General features: G+C 47.5%; 6 protein-coding genes across 6 annotated transcripts; 2 read left to right on the plus strand and 4 right to left on the minus strand.

Moving 5' to 3' along the window:
- Nucleotides 1-237: 237 nt before the first annotated feature.
- Nucleotides 238-2,635, minus strand: I302_104403 (uncharacterized protein; the record flags this gene model as incomplete). The annotated part of the gene is made up of 6 exons (XM_019189763.1): nt 238-1,360; nt 1,434-1,555; nt 1,620-1,674; nt 1,748-1,877; nt 1,947-2,126; nt 2,311-2,635. The coding sequence occupies 6 exons, from the start codon at nt 2,633-2,635 to the stop codon at nt 238-240; spliced, it is 1,935 nt and encodes a 644-aa protein (XP_019049325.1).
- Nucleotides 2,636-3,598: 963 nt separating this feature from the next.
- On the minus strand, nt 3,599-7,984 carry I302_104404 (uncharacterized protein; the record flags this gene model as incomplete). The annotated part of the gene is made up of 16 exons (XM_019189764.1): nt 3,599-3,929; nt 4,019-4,162; nt 4,252-4,425; nt 4,580-4,883; nt 4,976-5,224; nt 5,289-5,404; nt 5,458-5,591; nt 5,653-5,799; nt 5,849-6,051; nt 6,112-6,180; nt 6,243-6,372; nt 6,450-6,617; nt 6,754-7,057; nt 7,136-7,215; nt 7,335-7,502; nt 7,748-7,984. The coding sequence occupies 16 exons, from the start codon at nt 7,982-7,984 to the stop codon at nt 3,599-3,601; spliced, it is 2,958 nt and encodes a 985-aa protein (XP_019049326.1).
- A 614-nt stretch (nt 7,985-8,598) lies between these two features.
- On the minus strand, nt 8,599-12,887 carry I302_104405 (uncharacterized protein; the record flags this gene model as incomplete). Its single annotated transcript, XM_019189765.1, has 13 exons — nt 8,599-8,909; nt 8,974-9,053; nt 9,349-9,619; nt 10,073-10,404; nt 10,456-10,617; nt 10,669-10,742; nt 10,813-10,921; nt 10,994-11,401; nt 11,470-11,621; nt 11,706-12,310; nt 12,492-12,604; nt 12,679-12,791; nt 12,849-12,887. The coding sequence occupies 13 exons, from the start codon at nt 12,885-12,887 to the stop codon at nt 8,599-8,601; spliced, it is 2,769 nt and encodes a 922-aa protein (XP_019049327.1).
- A 1,074-nt stretch (nt 12,888-13,961) lies between these two features.
- Nucleotides 13,962-18,419, minus strand: I302_104406 (uncharacterized protein; the record flags this gene model as incomplete). The annotated part of the gene is made up of 3 exons (XM_019189766.1): nt 13,962-14,602; nt 14,821-18,038; nt 18,103-18,419. The coding sequence occupies 3 exons, from the start codon at nt 18,417-18,419 to the stop codon at nt 13,962-13,964; spliced, it is 4,176 nt and encodes a 1,391-aa protein (XP_019049328.1).
- Nucleotides 18,420-18,873: 454 nt separating this feature from the next.
- Nucleotides 18,874-23,435, plus strand: I302_104407 (uncharacterized protein; the record flags this gene model as incomplete). Its single annotated transcript, XM_065869863.1, has 6 exons — nt 18,874-20,172; nt 20,230-22,263; nt 22,335-22,879; nt 22,965-23,146; nt 23,220-23,335; nt 23,406-23,435. The coding sequence occupies 6 exons, from the start codon at nt 18,874-18,876 to the stop codon at nt 23,433-23,435; spliced, it is 4,206 nt and encodes a 1,401-aa protein (XP_065725935.1).
- Nucleotides 23,436-23,891: 456 nt separating this feature from the next.
- I302_104408 (uncharacterized protein) lies at nt 23,892-25,956 on the plus strand (the record flags this gene model as incomplete). Its single annotated transcript, XM_065869864.1, has 11 exons — nt 23,892-24,028; nt 24,123-24,258; nt 24,312-24,340; nt 24,419-24,495; nt 24,570-24,645; nt 24,726-24,766; nt 24,846-24,858; nt 24,939-25,205; nt 25,297-25,522; nt 25,601-25,640; nt 25,730-25,956. 11 exons carry the CDS (start codon nt 23,892-23,894, stop codon nt 25,954-25,956), a joined length of 1,269 nt encoding a protein of 422 aa, XP_065725936.1.
- Nucleotides 25,957-26,483: the final 527 nt, after the last annotated feature.

Genomic DNA, 26,483 nt, shown 5'->3' on the forward strand with positions numbered 1-26,483 from the left:
ATCAAGGTTTCCGACTGTATTCAACTTGTACATACATGCATGAATGAATGATCTCCTTACAAAAGATAAATAGCGTCCAAAGATCACTTGAGATATATTCGAAATCAACGTTGTCGTTATAAGAGAGTATACAAACAGAACGAAAGGATGAAAACTGTGGTAAACCCAAACACCATATCTTCTTACAACATATCCCCCAGAGGTCAATGTGACAAGCTCTTAACCCATGATCTAACTTCAATCATCTCTCAGAACCTCTAGTTCTACCCCTCTACTTTCCTCCAGCTTCCTATCCTCCACCAAACTATCCCTATTCCTACTCAACCCCAAATCCGTCGAAGCGGGTCTACCCAACAGATCCGCTCCCGAATCCCCCCTTCCCCTCCCATAACTTCTCTTCCATCCACTCAACGCATCCCCCAAATCCTCACTTGTCGGTCTACCCATAAGAGAGACCCCACTATCCCCCCTTGATCTTGTATAATCCCTCTTCCAACTCGGACTAGTACTGCTCTCGAGGATCGTATCGTCCACTCCGCTCCTTCCCAACAATGCCGCTCTGGAATCTCCTCGCATCCGTCCGTATTCTGGACGCTTGGCGCCCTTGGATATGGCATAGAGATCAGATTCGTCGGCTATCTCCCTTCCTCCCTTCACTCTTCTCGGGGGTGTCACCTCGATTGAGAGTTTGGATGATTCTCCCCTCTTCGGCGGGTAGGTAGTGAGATCTTCTACGGAGACAAGGCTATCAGATTCCAGATAGGCCGGTGTGGATGTTCCGCTGGGCGATACAGAGTGGTTGGTGAAATTGAATTGGGGTGGTTCTAGATTTGGTGTAAAGACTGGAGGGAGATTATCGAACATCCCGGTATTTGAGCCAGTATCATCATCGATCTTGATCGCCGGTGTTGATACGTTGTTGAGCTGGGAATTGGTGGATTGTTCATACTCCATCTCTTTCACCCATTCTCGCAATTCTTCTTCATTCATATGTCCAGGCATTGACCAGCTCCTGGTAGGAGTCCTAAACCCGCTACCATTCACGCTACTAACCGTACTTGGATTAGTATACAGCCAAGGTCTCCTAGCATGGAGATGATTCGAGTTGTCTAAAGCGGTTGATCCACGTTTCTCATCGGGGAATTCGGACATTGTCATTGATGTTTCGGATTCGACGATCGTAGTGGGCAAGGTCATGGCTGCGTTTCGTCTCATGACGATTCGCATTTGATAGTAGATGTACAATGCCGCAACGACTGTGCCGATGAGGGTCAAGACGGTCATTGAGATGGAGATGATGGTGTTCTTCCGCGACTGGGTTCCGAACGCTTTACCAAGATACACGATAGTGAATTGCTTACTACAAGTTGAACAATCGATCTTAGTGTTTTCCATGATGTATCATAATCAGCGCGGAAGACACTTCCACTCACGGTAACGTCAAGAAAGCAGCAGCAAGGTACATCCAAAAGTTCGCTCCCGCCGAAGCACTGACAGCTGTGACTATATGACCTGGGACAGCACTAAACCGCAGAACCAAGGTGAACATGAAGCTCTGCGATACATGCGATAAATCAGCTGTATATTCCTTCATGAGAAGCGAGGATGTGTGAGCTGACCTTTTCTCGGATCAACTGCGTCAAAGAGGCGTATAGCTTGTTCTTCTTTTCGAATCTGAGGAAACACCAATCCAGTGAGCTTGACCATTACCAGAATTGATGAGAATAGATCAGAATGAAGAACGTACTTTGCAGCTCTCCCCTGACAACACCACTTGAAGGCTACCCAAGTAGCTATCTCCCCCAGGAAAGTCCCAGCAGCGAGAATCGCAAAGCCAACCCACAGTCCATACACCAGACCACATAGTATTCCAATGACTAGTAAAAGCACATATAACATGTCAGCAATCGTACCCATGCTATATCGAAGTTCAGGATCCCACTCACTCTCATGCCCCACCAAGGGAGGAAAAGACACCACAATCAATATCGCAAGCGGTATTAACCATCCACCCGGCCAGCCTCTTATCGTCCGCGTGACGGGTTCGCAGAACTCCACTATCGTCTCGTGTTTCGAGGTGATCAACGCGGTGAGGACTATGGCTATTACCAGGATGGCATACCATTCTGAAAAGACACGAAGAATTAGCTTTTGCTACAACATCATCAGGAGGGAAGCCATTCATCTCTGCGCTCCATATAGAGGACACAACTACCCTTCTGTCCCGTAACAGTCCAACACAATTCCCTTCTCTCATGTCGTACGCTTTACACTCCATCAGACAAGATGACTGCAAATCGCACAACTCACTATACATATGTCTCCTCAAAGCCTTCCTCATAGCCTCCCTATAATCCATCTCCTTCATATATATCCTACACGACACATAATCCTCTTTGAACAACTTCAAAACGCTCTGATTGGAGGTATCGACCGAAGCATCTCTCTGGTGTTGGGGCGTGTGATTACCTATAGACGGCGAGATAGGGCGGGAGGTATCCAAGCCTGGTCTTCCATCGTGTATGCTGGGTGGAGGGGGTGAGACTGAACGCGAATGAGATTGTTGAGGAGATGGAGAGCTTGGTCGGGAAGATTGGGGTCGCCGTATACGATGGAGATGGGTTTTGAGACTCATCTTTACGCGTCGGAGGGTAGGGGGGTGGAAGAGAAGAGGATTGGATTGGGGGTGGTCGGGAGTGTCGTGTCGTAGTGTGTTTTTCCACCAAGTTACACTTATACCTTGCAAAGGGACTTTATTCTTTCTAAATTATCTATGACTATCCTTCTCAGATGAACCGTCCTTTCACTGTCACGTTCGCAGAACGGGAACGAAAAGAGGAACGGTCTTTGATCTACTGCTTCTTTAAACAGGGCCTGATTCCTGTGGTCTGCTTTATCGTTTTCCCCAGAAGATCTCTTGGTCGGTCGATCGATATCGTCGATGATGGTACGTACAAGCACTGAATGAAGCTATACAATTACCAACTATCAAGATTATTGATGAGGAATGCAATGCAATGCAATGAATCCTATTGACCCGCTGTTGCTCTTGGTTTCACATTTACTCAATCGGGTTTGTTCCCCTCTTCCCGGTTCATTTACTCCGGATCATCCCATTAGTCAATTACCCTGAGATTAGTGATTTTTACTAATCCACGTTCCAGTCTGGACTTTGTTTTGTAATCGAACCAAACCATACTAACTAGGACTGTGCACTGTGCAGATCTCGGGTAAAAGGACTGGTTGATGAGGTCATGCACCGCAGAATAGGGGCTACACTACTACACTCGCTTGGCATATTGGTATGGTCTACTTTATCGAAAACTCCCAGACTGAGGGGTGTCGAGGATGTATTCGGGAGCACACAAGAAGTCTCATGAGAACATTCGTATTCATTCATAGCCATATTGAGTATAATATATATGCAAAAGTCATCATGCAAATTGATCCATCCCTCCTCCTCGCTCTACAATGACGCAGACCCATAGTTGTAAGCCCAAGACAAGACTCAAGCCCTAGACGAAGTTGACGCTATCAGACCCCCATCCCAAAGCATCAGCTCACTCCCATGTCCTTATCGACACACAAACAACCAAACTCACCCATTCTGATTAGCAAACCCCACAAACCCACTAACCACATCCTTCTCAACGGTCTTAGCCTGCTCGATCAATCCGGGGATCATACCGGGTTTTTCGGTGCATCTCCTACCAAGTTCCTTGATGGCGTATGATTTAGTATCGGTTATACCAGCCGTATAATCCCTTTGGACCGTTTCGGAAGCTCCCAATTTGGAGAAACTGGATTGGAAGCCTGCTTCCTCTGGGTCCAGCTCAGTCAAATCACCAGAATCTACGGCGTGTTGTTGGGTGTAGGTGAGGTCTTGAGGGAGGGTGAAGAGGTCGAGGAGGGATATGAAGATTGATACCCTATCATATCAGAAGTTCAGGTTTAGCACCGAGCGTAAATGATAGAAAGGTTTTCATAGCACAAGTGAGGATAAAAGTTGATCACGCACCATTGCTGTTTGAGAGGATCTTCCAAAAGCTTATTACTCCTAGTCAACATCTTTACCAAACCAACCTCGACCAACTTCCTATTACGCGTTGACACCTTCTGGGTATTCGAAAGGATGACACCGGTAAGGAGGTTTCCAAAAAGACTGATAAAATCCAAACTAATCAGCAACAGAGGTCGCACCCATGTATACTGGAGTTATCATCCATAATTATAAGTAGGAACGGCACTCACCCCGGCTGCACACCATCCAACACAGTGATCAAGAAGTCCGGTCCAACGGTATCCAAATTCGCTATGAATGCAAAGAAGTATACGAATGATTGGTTGAACTGAGGCGATGGTTTTTGCTGGAGTCTTGTAAGGAGAAGTACAAAGACTGTGTTGGAGAACGGTTGCATTACGTCGCTAATCGTCGCAAAAAGTTCGATCAGCTTCAGCATTCACACGATGACCGAAATACATCATCTAGGACAGCCTGTTGACCATGCGCAGGACGTGAATTTACAGCGATTGTAGCCGGGGATATCCAGATCAAGAAGGGACAGGAAGAGCAACTCACAGAGGTACAAACTCATATAACGCCTGCAAAAGCTCAAAAGCATACACGTCGTTGATCTTGCTTCCGACCAACCTCTGGAAAATACCCAACAGTCCCTGCACTTGACCAGCAGCAACGATCGTAGAAGCGCCTCTGAGGAGACACGCCTTCCATATTCGAATGAGGGCAGGGATATTTCCTCGTTGTTCCCACAATTGAGCGTTCAACAAGGGTCCAGTGAGAGCTTGGTATGATGCTGGCAAAGATGTGGGAGGGTGAAGTTCGAGGAGTTGGGCGAGAATTTGGAAGATGTATGGGATGAATTCTGTGTTAATATGATGCAAGATTAGCATATACACCAACTCATGGGAACAAGATAGGCTCTAGAGTGGATTGAGACGAAGAGACACAACTCACCGGCAACGTCGTTAGTCAATATATGTTGAGCGGGTCCGAACAACGCTCCTTCAAAGGTGGCAAGCGCAGCAGGTTGACCATCACACACGAATCTGATCAACGCAGATACAGATTCGAAGCAGTATTGGTTGAATTTAGGGTTCGAAGGGTTTTTACTGATTTCACCCATGATGGCGACTAATCGGTTCAAGATGGCTTCGTGGGAGGGTACGAGAGATTGTTTGGCTGTGATGATGACTCGCATGGCACCTGTACGAACGAACACGCTGTTCAGCTAAATCCCATTCTATTGGGTTGGGGTAGGTCAACTGACACTTCATGAGGTAATCATTCTCAGCGATCTTCTCAGGTGTACCTCCCTTCTCGATGTTGGTGAATAAAGCCATAAGGATGTTCTCGGCGAATGGTCGTACGTCGGCTTGTGTAAACCTAAGCATAACCATTAGTCCTTATCCTAGAAGATCATGATAGATCGTGCTCACAATGCTTGTCTCTCCACCTTGATGAACAGTATCCTCTCAATGGTGATAGCAGCGTAAGAGGAGATAACGTAATTCTCAGAGTTGAGATGTTGGACAAGAAGAGGAAGAACAGAGACCAGTTGATCTTTTGTAAGCTGGATTTTGGGGTACATCTATCAGTTATCATGCGATCATCCGTACGCTGTGCTAACTCACCTGGTTTCTGAAGGTATGGAGGAATTTGATGGCATCAACAGTGAGAATAGGGTGCACAGATCCAGGAGCAGCTTGGAGATCGGCAAACACGTTCTGTCCGAAGAACTCGACCACATCGACGAGGACGTTGGTAGAGGTCACACCAAGCTACATTTCGAGTCAGCTTTGTAACACATTCATGTCTTTGCCAGCTCACCTGCTGGGTAGATCCTCTTGATGCGATGGAAGTCAAAAGGTAAATAGCGGTATCCTTGCTCTTCCAATTATCGGTTGGGTTCTTGGCGTATTCCTGCAATAAAGCGGTGATGTATCCTTTGATAATATCCGTTACTTCCTTCTCAAATAGTTCCATCAACGCTCGCGTGAACTCAGTAGCGGCCTGTCGTCTGGTATCACTCTCTGTAAGGCGATCATATCAGCTTACCATTATTGGTTCCGAGGGAGGTGAAGCTGACTCACCGGTCGAAGGTTCCAAATCTCGTCTGATGTATTCCATGGGGTCATCCTCGAACATCTCTTCCTCGTGTTCTGTTCAACATGCATCGAATCAGCTTGCAGGTTAAGCAATCTCGACAGACAGATCCACTCACGCCTTATAGCCATGTTCGGCAAAATGATCTTCTCACAGAAAGCATTCAAAGTCTCCGGAGCCTGGAACATTGCTCGGTGATTGCCCATTTTCACTACCACTGAGAGGAATCGAAGTGCACGGGATACGAGCTATGATTCTCCTCGATCAGCTATCACTCGACTTACTTCGTGCCCGAGCAAGCTGATGACCTGTGGACGACACTCACCACATCGTCCCTCGTTCCTGCACCGATACGAGTCAACATGTTCCAAACACCATCTACGAAAGTGCCCAACTGGGTGAACACGTCCGAGTATTTTTGGGCATACAGTTCTGATATTTCACAAATTGATGCTCTGATCTTTTGCAGTGGGCCTGGAGCTTCGTCGTCTTCCTGCAGTATTACCGTCGAACATATCAGCTAGAGTCACTCTCAGCCCGCTTGCGGGAGCCAAACATATCAGACGATGAATGAGACGAATCAAGTCAAACACAGATTCAAGCTAATATACGATAGAAGGACCACTCACATCACCTTTCAGCTCCTCCCTCTCCCAATCCAAATACTTCCTCAACCAACCCATAAACTCATCCATGTGATCCTCGAAGAAAGGCGGTAAGTCCTGACTCGACAAATCGTGGAAGAGCTGAACGAGCAATATCAAAGTCTGTGATAATAACTGTAATGATGAATTGGCAGGTAAAGAGGCAGGGTTGGGCGATTGAAGTAGCTGGTCGACGTGCTGGAAGAGTTGGTAGTATGGTTGACAGAATCGTGAGAGGACGAAATTGATCTCTGAGTAGAGCTCGTTGGTTCGGAATTGAGATCTCCACCTGAGTCATGGATGCACACATATCAGCTGACATTTTCTAGCCAAGCTTGAGGTCAAGAGAAGGAATAAGTGAACTGACCTTTTGAAGATTGAATGAGCAGTGGCGAGCACTCCGTTGTTGATTACGAAGTTATCAGGTGTGAGCGAGTTTATGAGTTCCTAGATCGAAGGAAGGATGATGGTCAGTTCGAGTAGCGAGTAGGCTTCTATTCGATGACACAGTGAAACAGATATTGGGGCAGAGTTGTCTAGATTTAGAAGAATGAGGAATCACTCACGTCGCATAACCCTTCCCATTCATTCGGGAAATCCAACGTAGCGATATGACTCAACCCTTCCCCGATCTGACTCTGTAATCTTGCTGTCTGCGGGGTGCCCAAGGATATCATGATAGGTACAAGCTTGGCTTTAATCGCTTCTTTGTCTGCTGGGGATATTTGAGTTTCCTAGGTGAGTTAAAAGAAGGCAGTTATATCAGCAAAGGCCCGCTATGGTCACTGTGCATCTTTCCTCTATCCCGCTGTACAATCTCGGCGATGGAGCAAACGGCTGTGGGAGAGGAGTTGATATGGATAGAGAGCGATACCGATGAGATACACCGCCCTCTCTCGGTCGTACCACCCTCTACTTCCCCGCCTCACCACCCTCCCTCCTACACCTATATCCCAAGTAAATGAACGAGCCAACCCACCTCCTCACCGCTCCACAACCTCTTCACAGCATTCTTAAAATACACTCCCCCCGCCTGCCTCACAACCATATCGACCCCCTCGGACCTAACAAGCTGCAGTACAATCAACAAGAACCCCTGCTGGGTCTCACCCTGTCGTAAGGAATCTTCGGCGGACCGTCGGGCGTGGGCATCGGGAGAGACTGTCGAGGAGAGGTAGGTTGATAGGGCGGAGATGGTTTCGGGGGTTGCTTGCATTGTGTCTGCTGATCTTTCTTCTTCTCTGATACGTCTTTTGCGCGAGTGGGGGGTATACAGATAGTGATCAACCACAGGGAGTGATGGGTGGGATGGGAATGGGAAGAGAAGAGGTAAGAGGTTGAGGGAGGGAAGAAATCAAAATCAAAATCGAAATTCCATCATACACCAGGTTGTTGAACTGGGTTGACGCGTTGATTATCACCTTCTCACTATCTTATCCAGGTGACCCATTTAAGTTTCCACATACGTTATCCGTTCATGGTGCTCAACGTGGACGATCACGCAAAAACACTGGACACTCCATATTTTCCCATTTGTCAACGATCCTTGAGTTACAGGTAACCTAGTAACCCTCAACAAACCTGTCTATACCCTCACCAAGTTGCAATTGACGACGTATTCTTCTCAAACATGGTATGCAAGTACCATCCAATCCAGAAAAGACAGTTGAAATTTCATAAATGATCATCTAATGTAATAATATTCGTTATATGCCTCCCTACGTATCCTATCTATGTATACTTGGCATGCGATCCTACTTCATTGTCCACCTCCCACTACCAAAGGTCATTGACCAGCAAATGACCTCGCTCTTCTCCTCGCACCTACACCTACACCCGCCTAGCCACAGGCGCACTGGTCATCTCGATATCGCCCTGTTCCTGCGCATGTCTCGATCTCATACCCATGCCCTGTCCGACCTGACTGGGTCCAGGCGTACCAACTCGAGAAGGTGCGAGAGACTGGTTGTTCAACTCGTCCTGCTCGTCGAACACATCTTGACTCGCATCGTTGACTACTCCGCGCTGATCCATCAGGTTGGGTACAGCAGTAGCTGTAGCGAATGTAGGTGGGGGTGATTCAGGTTTGGATGATCCGCCGGTGGTCGGAGTAGGTGGTTTCACTTGTTCCCATGGGACCACTAATTCAAAATGATTTCGTCAGTCATTGCTCGATCCATGAGCGATGGACAGACAAGGACTCACAAGTGTATTGGACAGGTTCAGCAGCATCAGGATCAGGGTTACCGGCACCAGCAGGACCCCAGATTTTCAGATCGGCAAGGCTAAATGCGCGAAGACAGATGAGCTATGTTCTGACGTTTGTGCTCGGCTGTCCGCCCCTATACCCCTTGCCCCTCCTCTTCTCTCTCTTCTCGTCTTTCTCCTTTTTCGCCTCTTACTCTCCCTCTTCCTCTTCCGCTTTCTCCCATCTCTCCTCTGTCACTTCCTCCCTCTTCTCCTATTCCACTTCCACTTCCTCCCTCCTCTCTCTCATTCCACCCGCTCTTCCCCTCTCCCGCTCTTCTCGTCCCCTCCCCCTCCCTCTCACCGTCCACGGAGAAAGGACATAACACTCACGCCATCTTCAACGCGCAAATCCACTTATTCCTCCTCTGGACCTTCAGCGCACCCTGCTGCCAATTCGACTTATACTTGATATCCGCTTTCAACACCATCTTGCCCTGCGCGGGGATATCGTCCACAATCACGTCGAAAACAGGTAAAAAGTCCCTCGAGTTGTCTTTGACGAACTTCAACATTCGAGCTCGGAGGACTTGGAGGGCCTCGAATGAGGTGTCAAAGGCCACTTCGAAGGTGAATGATTCGGAGATTGGACCTGATCGACGGACTGGAGGGTGGGGAGAGATTAGCTTGGATCTTTGGTGTGTACAGGGTAGGGGTGAGGTGCAGTGAAGGAGGGAGAGAAGGTGCGGGGAGGAAAAGAAGGGGTGGAGAGGGTGAGGAGGGGAGAAAGGGAGAAGGGGGGAAAGAAGGACGGAGAGGAGGAGAAGAGGAAGGGGTATAAGGGGCAGAGGATGGATAAGGGGGGAGGGGAGGAGGGGAGGAGGGGAGGAGGGGAAGGAGGAGAAGAAGAGAGAGGAGGAAAGGAGGAGAGGTCGGGTGTACAGGTGGGGCATAGGACCAAAGCGGGGGGAGGAAGGGCAAAACAATACGAGATATGAGGAAAGCATGGAGGAGAGTGGGGTGAGACAAGAACAAAGAAGGGTAAAAACCAAAGTGGCACCCCCCCAAACCAGACGCACAGACGCGCGAGACAAAAACGAGTGTGGCGAAAACTCACTATTTTCGATAATCTTCGTCGACAAGACATTATGGCCTATCCAGACGTACTTCCCATCCAATCTCTTGAAAGAACTTGACATCAATTGCATCTTGGCAACTGTATAACCCTCATTGTCTATTGTCACTCTATCGCCCACGTCAAAGGGATGCTTGACAAATAAGAAGATGCACGCAGCCAGGATCTCTTGCATGGTCGCTCCGATTAACCATGAGAGACCGAGGATGAAAGTTCCGGCCGAGGTGACGAGCGTGGTGAGTTTGGTGGTTACCATTGCTGCCAGGATGAGGATGACGATGGCTAAGACGATGACCATGAAGATGTCGTCGAGTCTGGTGTACATGTATGAGCTTCGGGATCATCGAAGGGGGCTGAGGACTCACCTTCGAACGGCACCATCCAGATCTCTCATGGAAGCTTCAAGACTCAATCTTTCTCTGTGGATACCAAGTACAGCACTCTCGATTTCATCCCTGGTAGCATCACCATTACCATCTTTGTCAAAGATTGCAAAAGCTTGTTCGGCAGTCTCGAGGTCAGGGAAGCTAAAAGATCAAGTCAGCTTAAGTTGGATAAACGACCATTAAGAAGCTCACAATCGGGCAACATCAGAGATATCAAGATGGGCGACACCAGGAGCTCTGAAAGAGTAGTACAGTCTTCTAGCAAGCTATACACGAGATCAAGATATCCTGTCAGCTCTCACCAAAACTCATGCATGATCGAATAGCTGCACTCACAGCCTTACTCTTGTTGGCAGAGTTCAAAGCAGCAGTAACCTTGTTGGCAGGCGAGTTGGTTTGAAGAACAGATTGACCCGCCATTTCAGAAGCGACATTACCGAGAGCACTGATCGACAAAACCAAATCCTGTAAGCTTGTCTCCACTGATCGAGTTCGACGTGAAGTCACGGAAGCTTACGTAGTAGTAGTCGTAGCAACATCCTTCAAACCTCTCAAAGCCTTCCTAAGAGCTATCTTCGGTACGTGCGAAGCCTTAGTTTTGCCCGAAGCAGCATCAGAGAGCGTATCGGTTCTTCCAGGAATATCGTGCGAGTTGGTGTAAAGCACAGTCAAAGCTTTCAAGTTGAATTTCTGCTCCTTCAATCGATCTTCATATGAATCTTGGTGGAATTGGAATGCGATCAATTGGACGATCAATTTCTCGGCTCCCAATACCAATGAACACAGGAAGAGACCGAAGAGGATGTTAGCCATGGTAGTCAAGTTGGATCGGGAGTTTGCAGATTGATCTCCAATGTAATGATTGATGACTAGGGGTGTGAAGGATATCCATACGGCCAAGATCCAGAAGATGAGTTTTGCGAATCTGTAGAGACAAATACTCTCATGAGTTTTTATACCCCATACAACGGAGGATAAAATCGGTCAACTCACTTTCCGAGAGCTCTGACTACATCGGTATATCTCCTAGCAGTAGGGATGATAGCTCCAACAGTATTCCTGAAAACCGTAGGGAACATCAAGAATACAGCGGTGGAAGCCCACCAACCACCCCAAACGACAGTAAGCCAAATGGACCACCAGATCTGTCATATACGTCAATCAGCACAAAACGCTCACATTACAATTTATCGACAGACAAATTAGAAAGGAGACAAGCGTATACTTACCAATTTAACATTCCAGACCGTTGCATCAGGTTCAGCAGTGACCCCAACAATACCAGGAATCCACATCATCGCCATGATAGGTATAATGTACATTGCCCATCTAACGACGATACCCCTGTTCAACGCCCAGTAATAAAACCTCGAAAGTTTGTTTGTCCCCACATCCCCTTCAGCAAATTTGAGGTTCTCTACACTTGCGTTCTTGGGGTTAAATTCCTCCCATTCTGCTCTGTCTCCCAGCAAATCCCAACTTTGCCCCCTCTGAGACTTGGGTCTCTTCCCATGTCCGCCTGACGACATGTTCTTCTCGTGAAGTGTACCTGTCTCGAGAGATGTGGTAGATGATCCGGGGAGGAAGGACCAATGTTTTTTCTTGTTCCCTGATCCCACTGGAGTGGTGGTTCCAGATTGGTTTGGCGATCCCGCCCTGTCTGCGGTCCGGTCTTGTAATGGGATGGTAGTGTATGCATCACCCCTGGCCATGTATGGTGAAGGGGGGTAATGGACTCTACTCCCTGGTGTAGCTGTACCTGATGCGGGTGTTTGCGCTGTGGCTGCAGGTTGGGGAGGTGCGACGTATGGCTGGGCCGATCCTAGGGGATAGCCTGGGAAGAAAGGAGCGTCAGTCTGGGTAGATCGTAGCGAACAAAGTAGGCTTGAAGATCATTGAAATAAAAATATGTATGAGAATGTGATGATGAGGAATAAAAGAAGAATGTGAATCTCATACGTCATACCATCAAAATTACCAATGCCGCTCAAAGGAGGTAAAAACCAAAAACTTACCATCTCCGTTCCCACCTTGAGGGGTATGCAAAGGACTCCTAGAATTATCTCTCATCATAGAGACGTTTTCCATCCCATAGGTATTCTCATCGGTGACGTCGATAGATTGGTCGCTGCGTTTGAGAAGCCAGGTCAACACTGATTGATATTCGGTTGTTGGAGAGAGAGAGAGAGAGGGAGAGCTCACCGAAGATGAGATGATCCCAGATCTGGTCCAAGGTAATTCCGATTCATGCCTTGAGTTTCGGGGTGTTGTTGTTGTGCGTTGTATTGATGTTGAGGACCATTATGGGTGTATCCCTATATTACGACAATCAGCATCGGTACATGTTATGTATATGGTTATAATGGACCAACCATATAATCTGTCTTCTTGACTCGATCGTCTCCAGACATATCCGATGATTAGTGTTCTGTCCCTCGACAAGTGTCCTTGCGTTGTGTTCGTGTAATGAGAAAAGAGAAAAGAAAAGAATGTGATATTATGTGTATTGACTATGCTATGAGTATGTTTTGAGTTGATCCATGTACTGTATGAGTGGAAGAGTGAGTATGTATATGCCTATGATGTAGTATAATGGAAAAGATAGAGATGGATATAGAAGGATGATGAATGGATGTATGTCTATCTATCCCCTCTAAAATCTTTCGTAGTATGGTGTATGGTGATGTGCATGCGCAATTCTATTTCTATTTCGGTGTGTGTCTGTCTCTGCTGCCTCTCTCGTAATATCCCATACGAGGAATACGGAGTATTGTAAAACACAACAACACGAGACAACCACACCCTCCCTCCACTTTTTACTTCCGCAATTTTCATTTGTTTACGCACAGTCCCCCCTCCCCTAATTCGTTTCAGATTCAATTCTCATTCAGGGTTTCGTATAGTGACGTCTTACTCTTCTACACAGTCACTTCCCATTAGCATTAGCATTAGCATAGCCCTGTAATCCTACACTAGCACAGCATGACATAGCTCTACCAAAGTAATCATATCATTCTCGCTACACTCGCTAATACTAACACCTTGTACATGTCACTCAAAGGATCTTCCTCACACGCTAGCCAAATTCATTTGGGTGATTGTCCTCTTGTCTGTTTGTTAATCTTGATCCAGCGCTAGTAAGATACTGGTTAGTTAGTGTGGGATGCTCCAACTCTAGAGAACACTCGTACTTGTTATGCTCCCGTACCGAACAAAGTGATAGACACGCTCTCACCACGCGTCAACGAGTAATTTGGGGTAGAAGTGAAACTACAAGTAGACTTGACTACCATCAGTCAAAACAATCTCACTCACCCTTGTTCCGTTTCATCAAATTAATCAGAATCAACCATTTGGATCGGTATTTGATCCGTCCTCATCTGTCTTATAACGATACGAACCACAGATAAAAGATAAGATCATGTCAATCAAGTCATTCATGTCACTGCAAATGCATACTCTACAACTAACATAGACATGAACGATCAAGCATCCACATCCACATCCATCTTATGATTCTCATTCTCATCTATCTTATCATCCACCCCATTCTCACGAGCAGAATGAGACATTCCAGACTTTTCTTCACCTTGCAAGGTCGAGATCTCCTCTCCATGTGATTGGGGTTGGGGTACTGCCGTCACTCCTGCACCTTGTTCCTTGAAACTGCTCGCGCTCGTTCCTTGTTCTTCTGCAGGTACTGGATTTTCGGACAAAGCCGGATTATCATTCGCATCATTTTTAGGTGAGAATCGTTGCGTGGATACATTATCGGTTTGAGCATCGATTGCGTTTGGGTTTCTATCTTTCGAATGATCTGGATTTACTACATTACCATTGTTGGGTGTATCTTGTTCATTGATGACTTGTGATGCACCGAGATCCGAATTTTCACCGTCGACTTTCAGTTGACTTTCTGGTTCTTGATTGTCATCTTGCTTTTGGTTTGAGGTAATTCCACTGTCCTGATTCTCTTCTGACTGCTGACCTTTTGTCCCTTCTCCTTCTTGATCTTGATCTTGATCTTCCTCGTCGCCATTCTCGCCCAAGAAAGCTTTCATAGCTCCAGGTTTCTTAAGTGGCGGTAACTGCTTAGCCACAAATAGATCCCCACAGGCATTACACACTACCACGAAATGAAGAACGAACATCAGCTTTTCACTTCTAACAATGTCCACAAGATACTAATCTGATCCATTCTCCATCCATTCCTGATGAATTAGATGTTTCCGCAGCAGAAAGGACAATCGACAACATCGGAAGGAAGGGATACTCGACGATATACTTCACAGCATCGCGAAATTCGATATTCAACGTATGGAGGTAATAAAAAGTGAAACTCACGCGTCCCCCGCCCACCCGGCCCTCTCCTCCACACCTTAATCCCCACCCTCCCACACCCCTCACAAACCCCATTCTGCACCCCCCTCTTCTCCCTCACCTTCTTCTCCCCCAGCCCCTCTTCATTACCACCACCAGCACGTCCCAAACCCAAAGATTTCCTACGACCCCTCCTTCCTTTGGGATTGAGCAACTCCCTCCTTACCCCCCTCTCGACCTGTTCATCAAGCAGATCATACGATACCGGCAACTCAAAAGTGATCTTCTCTTCTTCCCCCTTCTTCTTCTTGTTGTTCGGTGGAGGAGACAATTCAATCTCCCTTCCTTGCATCTCTCCCTCTTCGTCCTGGTTATCTTCTCCACCTGGGAGGTAAAGAGGTTTAGTGGATATAGGATAGGGTCTTGCGGCCCATTTGTCTGATGTGGCTTCTACAATCTCATCTGGCGGAGGGGGAGGTAAGCGCCTAGTGAGGAACGAACGTCCCGGGACTCTCTGGAGGAGGGCATTGAAGAGCGATATCTTGCGAGCGAGGTATGTGGGTCGAAGTGATGCGAGGATCTTGGAAGATAGTCCTCGAGAGGGTGTAGGAGGTACAGGAGGATGGTTGTCAGGTATAGTCGATGGAGATTGTCGAGCCTGTGTTGGTTGCTCATTCTCCAGATCTACCCCATCAAAAAATCCCGGCTCTTTCCTAAACATAAGTTCTATCTCATGCCTCTCCGTAACCTCCATCAGGTCCCTCATCTTCTTCCAAACTTCATCACTGATATCTGTCAATCTAATCGTGACAGGCTGTAAATCCCCTTGGGAAGGCATGAAATCCTTTGCACCCAGATTAAGCAATTCAGGTTTGCCAGCTTCAATCTTCCCTTTCTTGGTAGAATCCGAATTGGTTCGAGGATGTCTTAAACCCCTTACAATTGTGCTCGTCGATGGCGACTCATTGCTTTCTTTCTTCACCTCCACCGTGCTTTGCGATTCAGGCTTCTCGACCTTGTCCCAGAATATGGGATTATCAAATGGTAATCCCTCTTTCAACTTCTCCCAATCCACCTTCGCCCACCTGGTCGAGCCGGACGGGATGAAAGTCGATATTAATACAGTTCCCGGCGCTGGCACTTGACCGGGTAAAGGGGGGAGGCCAGATATAGGTTTGGGTTTAACTTCGACTTTTGGTTCTTCGATCACTTCCGGTTCAGGCAATGGGGTAGGTTCTTTCGAAGGTACGGTTGGTATTGCGGCGGGAGGTTCTTTGGCATGTCGACCTAGGGATTGACGAGTACGACTACGCAGTGGTTTTGCGATTATCGCTGGTGTGTCTTGAGGAGTCGTATCGTTTGTAAGAGCGGATGGGGCTGAGATTGGGGCGGTATCGTTTGCTACACTGGTAGAAACATTGACTTCCGGTTTTGCGTCTTCCGCTTGCATGTGGGGCTGAGGCTCAGGCTGCAGTATAGGCTCGGGTGAAGGCGGTCGAGGACCAGTAACCCACTCACCTCCTACTCTTGAGATAAAACTCCTTTGACCAAGGGGTAACAAGAACTTTTCGGTGGGTTGTTCCTTGAACGCTATCAGCAGGAAAGGCGGAGGGAGGGGATAGGTAGGTTTCGGGGGAGGTGGCGGAGTTGGAGTTGGTAGCCTCTCTGAAGGTGACGATGCAGCGAGTTGTGGTCGAGGACTTGCGAAGGAGGTGGCTGGTGCACCTTGTGTTGCAGAACCGACATTTGGAGGTGCGATCGGAACAGGATCGGATGGTTTCGTTATGTCCGGTGTGGGTGCTGGTGGCACAGTGCCTATATCAGGGGCATTCGATATGGGTTGTTCTGAGGTTTCAGCAGATGATTCTGGTGGTTTGGCTACTGGCTGAGCAGAAGGGGCAGGTCGTGCTGGTTCTGCAGGAGCAGCACTCGCTGTATCCTCGACATCGACCGGTAATGGTCCTCCTCCTACTTGTGGCCGTCCAGTCATAGGTACTTCATTGTCCGAATCAGCGTCCTCTGCTTTTGATTCTGACGTATCTTTGGTAGACGAAGGCTGTATCTGTGCTGGTGTTGGTTGCGCTGCAGGTTGAGAGGTTGTAACGGCAGTTCCGGTTGATTGGGTGGTCGCAGGTGCAGGTGCAGGCGGAGATATACTAGAGATCGAGGCTGAAGCAGGAGCAGGAGTAGGAGCTGTCAAGGGAGCTGTAGTAGGCGCGATTGCTGAGGTCATCGAAGGCTTAGCACTTGAGATTGAAGGGGGTGGTCTACTCTGTGCCGTAGTGGAAGGACCAGGTCCAGCGACCGCCTGTCCAGGAAGAGGGGGTGGCGCAAGATCTTCAATCGGTTCTCCCCTGCTCAATCTCGCTACTGCCTTTCCCAGCCTTTCTAGTTCCACTTGATTCGCCGTACTTCCTGCTGCTTTGTATATCAGAGCCGAGAGCCAGGCATGTCTGGTTGCAGCCTGATTGACCAGCTGGATCAGCTGAGGAGAAGCTGTTGTTGGTCTAGTGGGGACAGGTGCTGTCGGTCGTACTGCCGGTGGAGGAGGTCGAACGGAAGGAGCGATAGGGGGTGGTCTATAAGCTGGTGGACCAGGTGGTGGGGGTGGTCTAGCAGCTATCGAGGGAGTGGGTGTAGCAGCAGGTGTCGATGCTGAAGGTTTAGGTCTTCGTGGTGTATATCCTTCGGTAGCGCTTTTTCTAGGTTTCGACCTTTTAGCACTTCCCCCACCTTCTTCAGCGAGTAATCTACGTTTCTCCTTCCTTTCTCCAGGTTTCGCTCTCTCCTTCTTTGGCTGAGTGACTCTAGGCTCTACAAATCGTCCTATCCAGATTTCGGTTCCGGGGAATGAGATATGTCCTACCGAGAGGGTGCACCGGGATATACATTCTATCTCGTGTGCTGGCCATTCTACCTCCTGAACCTTCTTCGGTCTAGGGGGTCGAGATGATTTGGAGGTGGGCTGTGGTGTAGCATTCGGGTCGGTGGTGTCTTGAGATTTGGAAGATTCCCCTGGGGCTGGGGAAGATGATTCGGCAGTAATAGTTGGACCATGATATTCTGGATTTGGTAAGGGATGTATCGGGGTAGAAGGAGTGGGGTAGATAAAAGTGCCCTTTGGCGGTGGTCGGATTCGTGGTTTGGAGTGGGATGGTATAGGTGGATGAGAGAAGATATGAGGGAAGAGAGAAGTGAGATGATGGAGTCGTGCTTGGGTGAGCGAGTAAGGGAGAACCAAACTTCGGATTACGTTCGGAGTCAGCGAAGGTCGCACCTAGAAAAAGTCGATTATGTTTGACTCACCTGTCAGGAATACTGAGTAATGGTTCTTGAGCTTCCTCTTCATCTTCACCTTCTTCTTGCTCCTCCACGGCTTTGTTGTCCATCTCAACATCTCCATCCTCGTCTCCTCCTATCTCCTGGTCCACTTCTTCCGCTTCTTCCCCGCCTTCTTGCTCATCGTCTGCAGCTACACCGTCCTCCTCAGCCTCTTCCTCTGGTGTATCTTGCAATGGATCGTATTCGTAGCCGTCCTCGGTAACAAATTGCGGTCGAGCTTGAAAAGGTAGTTGGATAGGGATGAAATCCGCGTGTGACCGAAGGAGTGCTCGGACTGACATGTTGCTCGATAGTAATCAGGAGGATAAAAGCATCGGAAGCCTGGCTATGTGATCTAAGAGCTTTGCTACTCCTCTTCAGTGAGCTCTAATGGTATCACTATCGAGTAGATGAAGTAAATATATGTAAGCGGGAGATGATATGAACCGTTTACTCGTAATCTCATTTACATTTTACTCGTACTCGTATATTAATATTGATATTGATATTTCAGGAACAGCATCAGCGACAAAGTCGAATGGGACGCGCTCGGACCGTTTAATCTTATGACTTTGGCGCATCTGCTATTTATACAGGTATGATCACTTTACATTTCACTCCTTCACTCTGAAATCTCTCATCTCATCTTGTTCACAGTAGAGAGATGCTCGTATAGCACCAACAGGCGAGAGAGGGAGAGGATCCCTCTAAGACACGAGAGTTCCACTTCTCTCGCCTACAAGTCAACTGCACATCATGACAACTATATTCACCCGACCAACCATCATCTACCCATCACTGGCTGTCCTCGTCCTGGCAATACTTTTCCCTCAGCTGTATATCCTTCAAGCACTAATCTACACTCCTCTATACATCTCCTCGACCTTCTTCTTCCTCATCACCTATATCTTATACCGAGCCATCAAGTCAGATCGCCAACCATCAACACCCTCAACCTCATCTGCCGTAAGAACCAAACATGCTCTTCGTCAACTCAGGTTCACCACCCCGGCAGCATGGTCAGCAGTCCTCACTCGTCAATCGTGGGAAGACAAGCCCTCACCATTCATCCCTATTCACAAGAATGCTACCACCGAAGTCAATAGTCGTCTAGACAGCTTTCTAGGCTTGATCAGACTACATTTCATCTTGCCATGGTATAATCAGATATCGCCTTCTCCCGCTTTTCCTCATGCTGTCGAGTCACTCGTACGACACATCCTCTCAGACCTCACCGGCAGGGCTGAAGATGTAGATTGGCCAGATATGATGGTGTTGAAGGTCTTGCCAATTGTATCAGACCACTTCCAACATTATAGGTCTATCGAACATCTCTCCTCATCTTCTTCCGCTCCCTCGCCAAACCCAGCATTACCGCTACCACTTCCCCGCAGAGTGCATCCAGCTTTATCTTCTCATTCGCATACTTCCTCTGGTACTTCGCCATCGATCGAAGCTCATCTACGTGAAACCCTCGCGAGAGTATTAGACCGCTCATTACCGGAGAAAGATAAATCAGAAGTAGTCCTGACTATCGTTCGAGAGATCGTTTTAGGAGCGGTATTACTTCCAGTATTCGACATGCTGTGTGATCCAGACTTCTGGAATAGGCAGATAGATGAAAAGGGAGGAAGGTATCTGCATGAGCAAAAGCAAGTTGACAAGTTCTTATCGGCACTTTCAGCTCTCCCCGCTCCCACTGCTTCGGCGAATAATACACCTTTACCATCTTCCAAATCTCGTAAGAATCATAAGACACCTGCTACTCCATCTTCGACGTCCATATCGTCCGAATCATCATCAAAGCAATTCGATAACTTCCTAAGATCGATCGGAAAGCTGAAGACGCTTGGCGATGCTAGGAGGTTGAGGTCGGATGTGGAGAGAGAATTAAGAAGTGCGAAATTGGCTTTAGCGGATGAATTAAGACAAGGTCAGAGTAGTAAAGAGGGTGATAAGAAGTTGAAGAGAGCTGAAAAATACGTGCAGAGGTTGGAAAGAGCAAAGGTGGATATAGATAGGAAGGTCGAAATACTATCGGGTCAACCGGGAAAGGTGAGTTGGCTTTACATTTGGAATCTTGAATGTTGATTAAGCTGACAACCTATCCAGCCTCCCCGATCCCTAGAAAGATCACCTATGAGCTCGATGATTCTCGAAGCAGCTTCGACGGAGACTGTAACGCTATACTCCATCTTATCGGATCCATCGTCATTAGCATATTGGCTCGAGCACATGGAACGACGAGGTCGATCACGGTTAGTCCAATATTGGCTCACCGTGGAAGGCTTCAAAGATCCTCTAGAAGCTGCTGGCCTAAACTCTGCGCTGGACAGTACCTCTCAGCCGAACGTTCAACTTGCTTCGTCTGGCAGTAATGACACAGTAGGCGAAGACGTCGCCTTTCTGTATGAGATGTACTTCGCCGCTGGTCAGACAGGAATAAACATACCCTCGAAACATCGTCAAGTCATCGAAGAAACCGCTCAGTTAAGCTCGACATCACTTTCTTCTTCGGATGCTCAGAAAGTCAAACATGCTGTTTTTGCATCTCAGAAGGACATTTACGAGCAAATGGCCGAGGAAGATTGGCCTGCCTTCAAGAAAAGTGAACTTTACATCAAGGCACTCAGCGATCTCAAGCGTGCAGGTGTATCTCTTGCTCCGCTGACGGTCGCAGCTGAGCCTCAACAGATCTCGTCACCCAAACTCGGATCAACCCCACTTCCACGAACGCCGATCGTACGACCACCCGCGACTCCGAACGAATCCTCTCGGTCACTTCTTGATATACTGTCACCTTCCGCTCGACCACGTCAAACTAATAAACGAGGATCGTTCTCACCCGCCAGACCACCCACTCCCACCGCCTCAGTGTCAATCACACCTCCCCTTTTCCAACGGTCTATGACCAGTGATACCCACATCCCCCTATTCAGAGACGTTCGAAGAGTCAGTCCGGGAACAACCGAAAGCAAGTTCAGCTCTCTCGAATCTAGCGTACCAACTACACCTCCCCCGCCTGTTAGACGATCCAGTCACCTTGATTTCTTGATATCGGGCGGCGAGTCGAAGGAGGATATTCCTGACAATCGTGACAAGTTGTTCGGAGATGATGAAGATATAGATGAGGATGATGAGGCCTACGTAGAGGCACAGAGAATAGAAGCTATACAAGCGGCTCTCAACGAGATCATTGCTTCTGATGATATGGCCTCTTCGAAGGTGATCGATCTTACCAACGATGATCATTTCACCTCACAGCCAAAATCACCGTCCGCGTCGTTGATACTTTTTGACAAAACCCCAAAGATTGAAGACAAGATATCGAAGCTCACCTCGCGCAGTGCTGAGAACCTCAAAAGCTCGAAAAACAGTCAAGTCGCCTCTTCTGCGCCTCAAAGTCGATTACCTTCGGTAGCTCTACCCGATGTTAGACCCATTCCAAGAAGGCGTAGCATTCCTAGGCTTTCGCTATCACCTGAGAAATCGAGTAAACATCTCTTCGACGACGAGCTGATAGACGAAGATGAGGTTTTGATAGACGAGGAAGAATTAGATAATAACGCCAATGATGTTATCCAGCTTGCTGCCCCTGGTGATTTACAGCTATCCGTTGAAATATCGAGATTGCAAGATAAGATACAGGAGCTGGTCCAACAAGATCACCTATTAGACACTTTGATCAGACAAGCGGAATTAACAGGCAATCAAGTCGAGCTGCGTATCCTGAGGAGATCGCAGTCATCCGTCAGGAGAGAACAACGAACGGCGATCTTCCAGAAAGCTCAATTCGAGCAGCAGGAAGAGGAGAATCGTTTGATCCCCGGTAGGACTAAGGTGACTATCCCTTCATCGGTAGTCGCATCTGAACATGGGGAAAACGGTAAACAGGTAGTTAGATATACTATCGAAGTCAGTCAGGTAGATGAAGATGGCAAGATCAGGCTCGGTTGGGTGGTCGCTAGGAGATATAACGAATTTTATGAGTTGGACAAAGCCTTGAAAGATTGGGCGATGGAAAGGCATGATTTGGTAGAAGAGCTGAAAAGTAGATTGGTTGAAATGCCCGGGAAGAGGCTGGTACCTAATTTATCGGCTAGTTTCGTGGAATCTAGACGAGCAGGGTTGGAGCGGTATCTCCAGGTGAGTCTGCTTATGTTCCCCTCCCCATGTTGTTTGATCGGTAGTAGACACTGATGATCTTGCGTGTACAGTCGCTCCTTACCTCATCTATCATATGTGATAGTCCTCTCCTCCGTGCTTTCCTCTCACGATCGCCCGTCCCACTTAAACCAGGTTCCGGCATTGACCCAATGTCCTCGTCTACCGCATCTTTGGCAAGTCTCGCTCCCCATAATATCGTCAAATCACTATACAAAACCATGGCCACCTCTTTAGACGACGCATTGCTCGGCCCAAGCATGTTGGATATGATGTATACGACGCTATCAAGGCAGCTGGTAGATTTCGGAGGATTAGTCGGTTTGGGTGGCGACGATCTGGTGGGACTCTTACCATCCGCGTTAAAAGGTGGACCGTACACTCCGCACTGGTTGAAGAACGATCCAATTGCTGCTGTGGGTGCTGGACAGGGGCAAGGCAGGATAGGTCCCATGGGTGGAGAGTCGGGTATGACGAGTTTCACAGGACCTATATGCGATTTGTTCATTGAGGTGTTTGATCTCAAGGAGAACAATTGGTTGAGGAGGCAGGCTATCGTCGTGATATTGCAGCAGTTTCTGGGAAGTACTATTGAACGGTGAGTTGGCTTGATTCAGTCCAGCTTATCACACTACAATGAAGAACATACACTGATCGATAGATATATTTGGGAAATACTATAGGAAAGTAAGAGATTCGTTCCGCTCAGCAACATCTTCCGAATCCCTCGAAAGGCTCATTTCCAACCTCCAAGAAAACTTATTTCCGGATGGTGAGCGACGGTCACCTAGTGTAGTCCGAACGGAGCAGGAAAAGTTGGACACGAGATTAAGAGCGGGTAAGAAACTTGGAATGTTGATTCCTGGTTAGTCTGCGTCCCTCTCCTCATCCAGAATGCACAGACAAGGTTGTACATGCTGACGGTGGTTGGTTGGTAGACGTCGCTGCCAACATGATTGGACGGAGTAATGCTCGACGAGCAGCCAGGAGGGTATTTGGGGCTTTGCAGGATACGAGGCTGAATCAGCATTTGATATTGTCTATCATGGACGAGGTGAGTGAATGACTCCTGAAACTGAAGGAAAGGGAGTGTAGATACTGATGATGAGAATACGTGATCTCAGATATTGAACGCTATGTTTCCTCCTCGATGACTATCTCGTTTTCCAAAAGTGTATGCATGCACGTTGTACGGTATTACCCATTGCAAGGCTTATCGCTTATTCGTGCGGAGCGGAGCAACCGTTCAAATAGGCTCCTGCGATGAGTACTGTCAATGTCGAACGGTTGAGTAGACACTGAAACTAGGCATTCCTTTACGTTTGAACTCCATCTGACGGTCCTTTGTGAAATATAATAACATACGATATGAGTGAACAAATCTTACTAGACGGATTGCTGATGTACTGATCTGTCTGTTGATTGAACGGACTGAAAGATCATTGTATTCGTAATTTGATATTTTGCTTATAGCTGTAATGTTCACGATTGGCCAAAAATAAAAAGTTGTGGAACGACCGTAATAGTAGACCTGATCGATCAGTCAAGTATAAGTTAATATATTATAAGAAAGGCAGTGAACGACAAAAGGCAGAGAGGCAACGCACGAGATGGGAGCGCATCAATCTTTGGCGGAATGGGTGGCAGAAGGTTCATATGGCGATTGGACGCCATTGCATCCCTCAGACGCACAGAGGGAATCGATGTTTTTTCTGGGGGTCAGTTTCCTGTTTATTTTGGTGTTCTGGTGAGTGCGATCCCTGGCCCATCTACAACCGTCAAACGTATTCGTGTTGTCAAGCGACGCTGATGTTATGTGGGATACTGTGTAATGTACATAGGCAAGGTAAGATACCTTATTGGTATTACCTCAAATGGGAGGACTTGAAGGAATGGGAATGGAAGAAAGGGAGATGGTTGACTATTCCGATTCCCATTTTGACGCCTTTGAAGTTGTTGACTGTGCTGTATCATGAGGTGAGTATACTCGTGTCATAACGAGAGGCGAGATATTGAGAGTGATTGATTAGCTTGGCCATGCAGTCGTTGGGATGTTGACGTAAGTCGTTCGTCTCATTTTGCTCAGCTTGATTGTGAGTTTAGTCGAAGCTTACCAGGATGTTCACTCGGATTTAAGGATCTGGTACAAGGAGATGAAGTATGGGTTGAAAGAGGGTGCCGAAAGAGGTAGAATAGAATTTATAATGATTGATAGTGAGTAACAACGAAATCCAACTATAACAGCTCTCTTCGGTGGACTGACTATTTCTTGCCTTGATCTTACGTAGAGTACGAAGGTGGATTGACGAAGTTCGGAGGCGATACGGAGCCTATCTATTCTTTGACGTTGCCTGCTGGATACATGTGAGTGGTTCGAGATAGCGTGGGGAGTGACTATCACTTCAAAGCTGAAAGCTGAAGGTGTGTGGTGTTGGGCGATTTAGAGGAAGTTGTTTATTCGGATGTTGGTTCTTATTCACGGGATGTACGCCTCTATTCCCATTTTCTGCCCTTTCCTGCGAACTTCGCTTTGATCACAAAGCTAATTCCTCTATATTGTACAGTCGACGCTAAATGGTGATTTCAACTCATCCACATAATTATTTCTGACCAATACAGTACATACAGGGCTGACGAACGATCTATGTGCGCATCAGGTCAAAATTCGGTGCCATAAGCTTACTCCTCCTCACGACCCTCGCCACATTAATCTGTTTCTTCGTACGAGCCAAATCGGGTTTGTTCCATAATCGATATTACATCCTCTCGTGGATATACAAGTGGATGTTATTTAACGGAAGGAGGTCGAGGAGGTCTATGAAGATGCACCAGTATGCTAAAGCGGAGAGAAATGAGAAGGCAAAGTACAAACATGATAATGAGGAGGGACCTACGGAGATTGATTTGCATGCTTCGCAGGATCTGTGAGTGCACAGCGCAATCCACCTACTGTATCTCATTCTGTCATACATTCCAGAAAGATCTGGTCAAGCTGATGATACATCATCGACCCAGGATCGTTGGCTGTTCCCTTTTCGTAGGAACCTTGCTCACCATCGCATGGATGTGGGACGACTCCATTTGGTTACGCTTCATCATGCTTTTCATGGGCTTGTTGAGCGCCCTATACGCAGTATGGGATATCATACTGGACGGGATACGGTACGCCAAAGTCGCGAAATCAGATGTGACGTACATGGCCGAAGAGCATAATAAGCGAGCGAGGATGCATAATAGATTGGTAAGTCTGAGTTGTCTTCCGATCTCGCTAAAATGACTTATCACAGGATGCTGTATACTGATATTTTCGATTGTGTAGAATCCCGAAAGAAGACAAAAGCGTCAACGCAGCATACGATGTGAGTCGTCATCCCCATCATTCTTCTGTGGTCTTCTGAATACGCTCAATCGTCTTCTGAAAACTATCACTCACGTAGTTCCATTCTAGTCTACGCAATCTTGTGGCTACTTACCAAAACAGACATGATCATCCTCGTCCTGGTCCTGGGATACTTTGTATTTACCAAGACCAAGGTCGAACAGGCTATCGAGTCGAGGGATTTCTTACCTGCCAAGTTCCATTATGGACCTTCGGACCTTGAGGAAGACGTCAAGATCGCTGGGAGTACTTTCAAAGAGGGGATGGGTAATTTGGTTGGTAATAATGATGCTTGATGACGTATTTCGTATCGCAATCCTGTCAAAACAATGTATGTGGAATAATCTTGAACATGAGCACTTCTACGAGAAGGCATCCATGTGTCTTGGAAAGCAAAGTTGGGCTTCCACCCTGACGCTTTATGGGAACACACCGTATCTCAGTCATGGCATCCAGCGATGATGTCAACACCTTCTTAGCGTTGTATATTGGTCTTCTAGAAATCGCACCAATCTATCAGAAACTTTATTTAGACTAAGCAACCAGAAATCTGCGGGTCGAATGCCATAGACCGCAACTCGGGCGGAACATGACAATCGCTCATGGACCTTCCACACTGTCCATCCCTTCCTTTATACTCCCAGTACCCTCTTTGGCTCTCGTGGTAGTGAGATCTAGCTACATCAGACAGAGATACAAAGGAGGTGTGTGGGAGGATTACGATTGATAGGAGAAATCCTTTGATTGGCTACCATTGGGACGTTGCGACTCCCAGATGCTGGGGTGGTGTGGGTGTGGGGTGGGGTTGAAGGTCAATCTTATC

This window comes from Kwoniella bestiolae, chromosome 2 (assembly GCF_000512585.2).
Source record: "Kwoniella bestiolae CBS 10118 chromosome 2, complete sequence".
Lineage (NCBI taxonomy): Eukaryota > Fungi > Basidiomycota > Tremellomycetes > Tremellales > Cryptococcaceae > Kwoniella > Kwoniella bestiolae.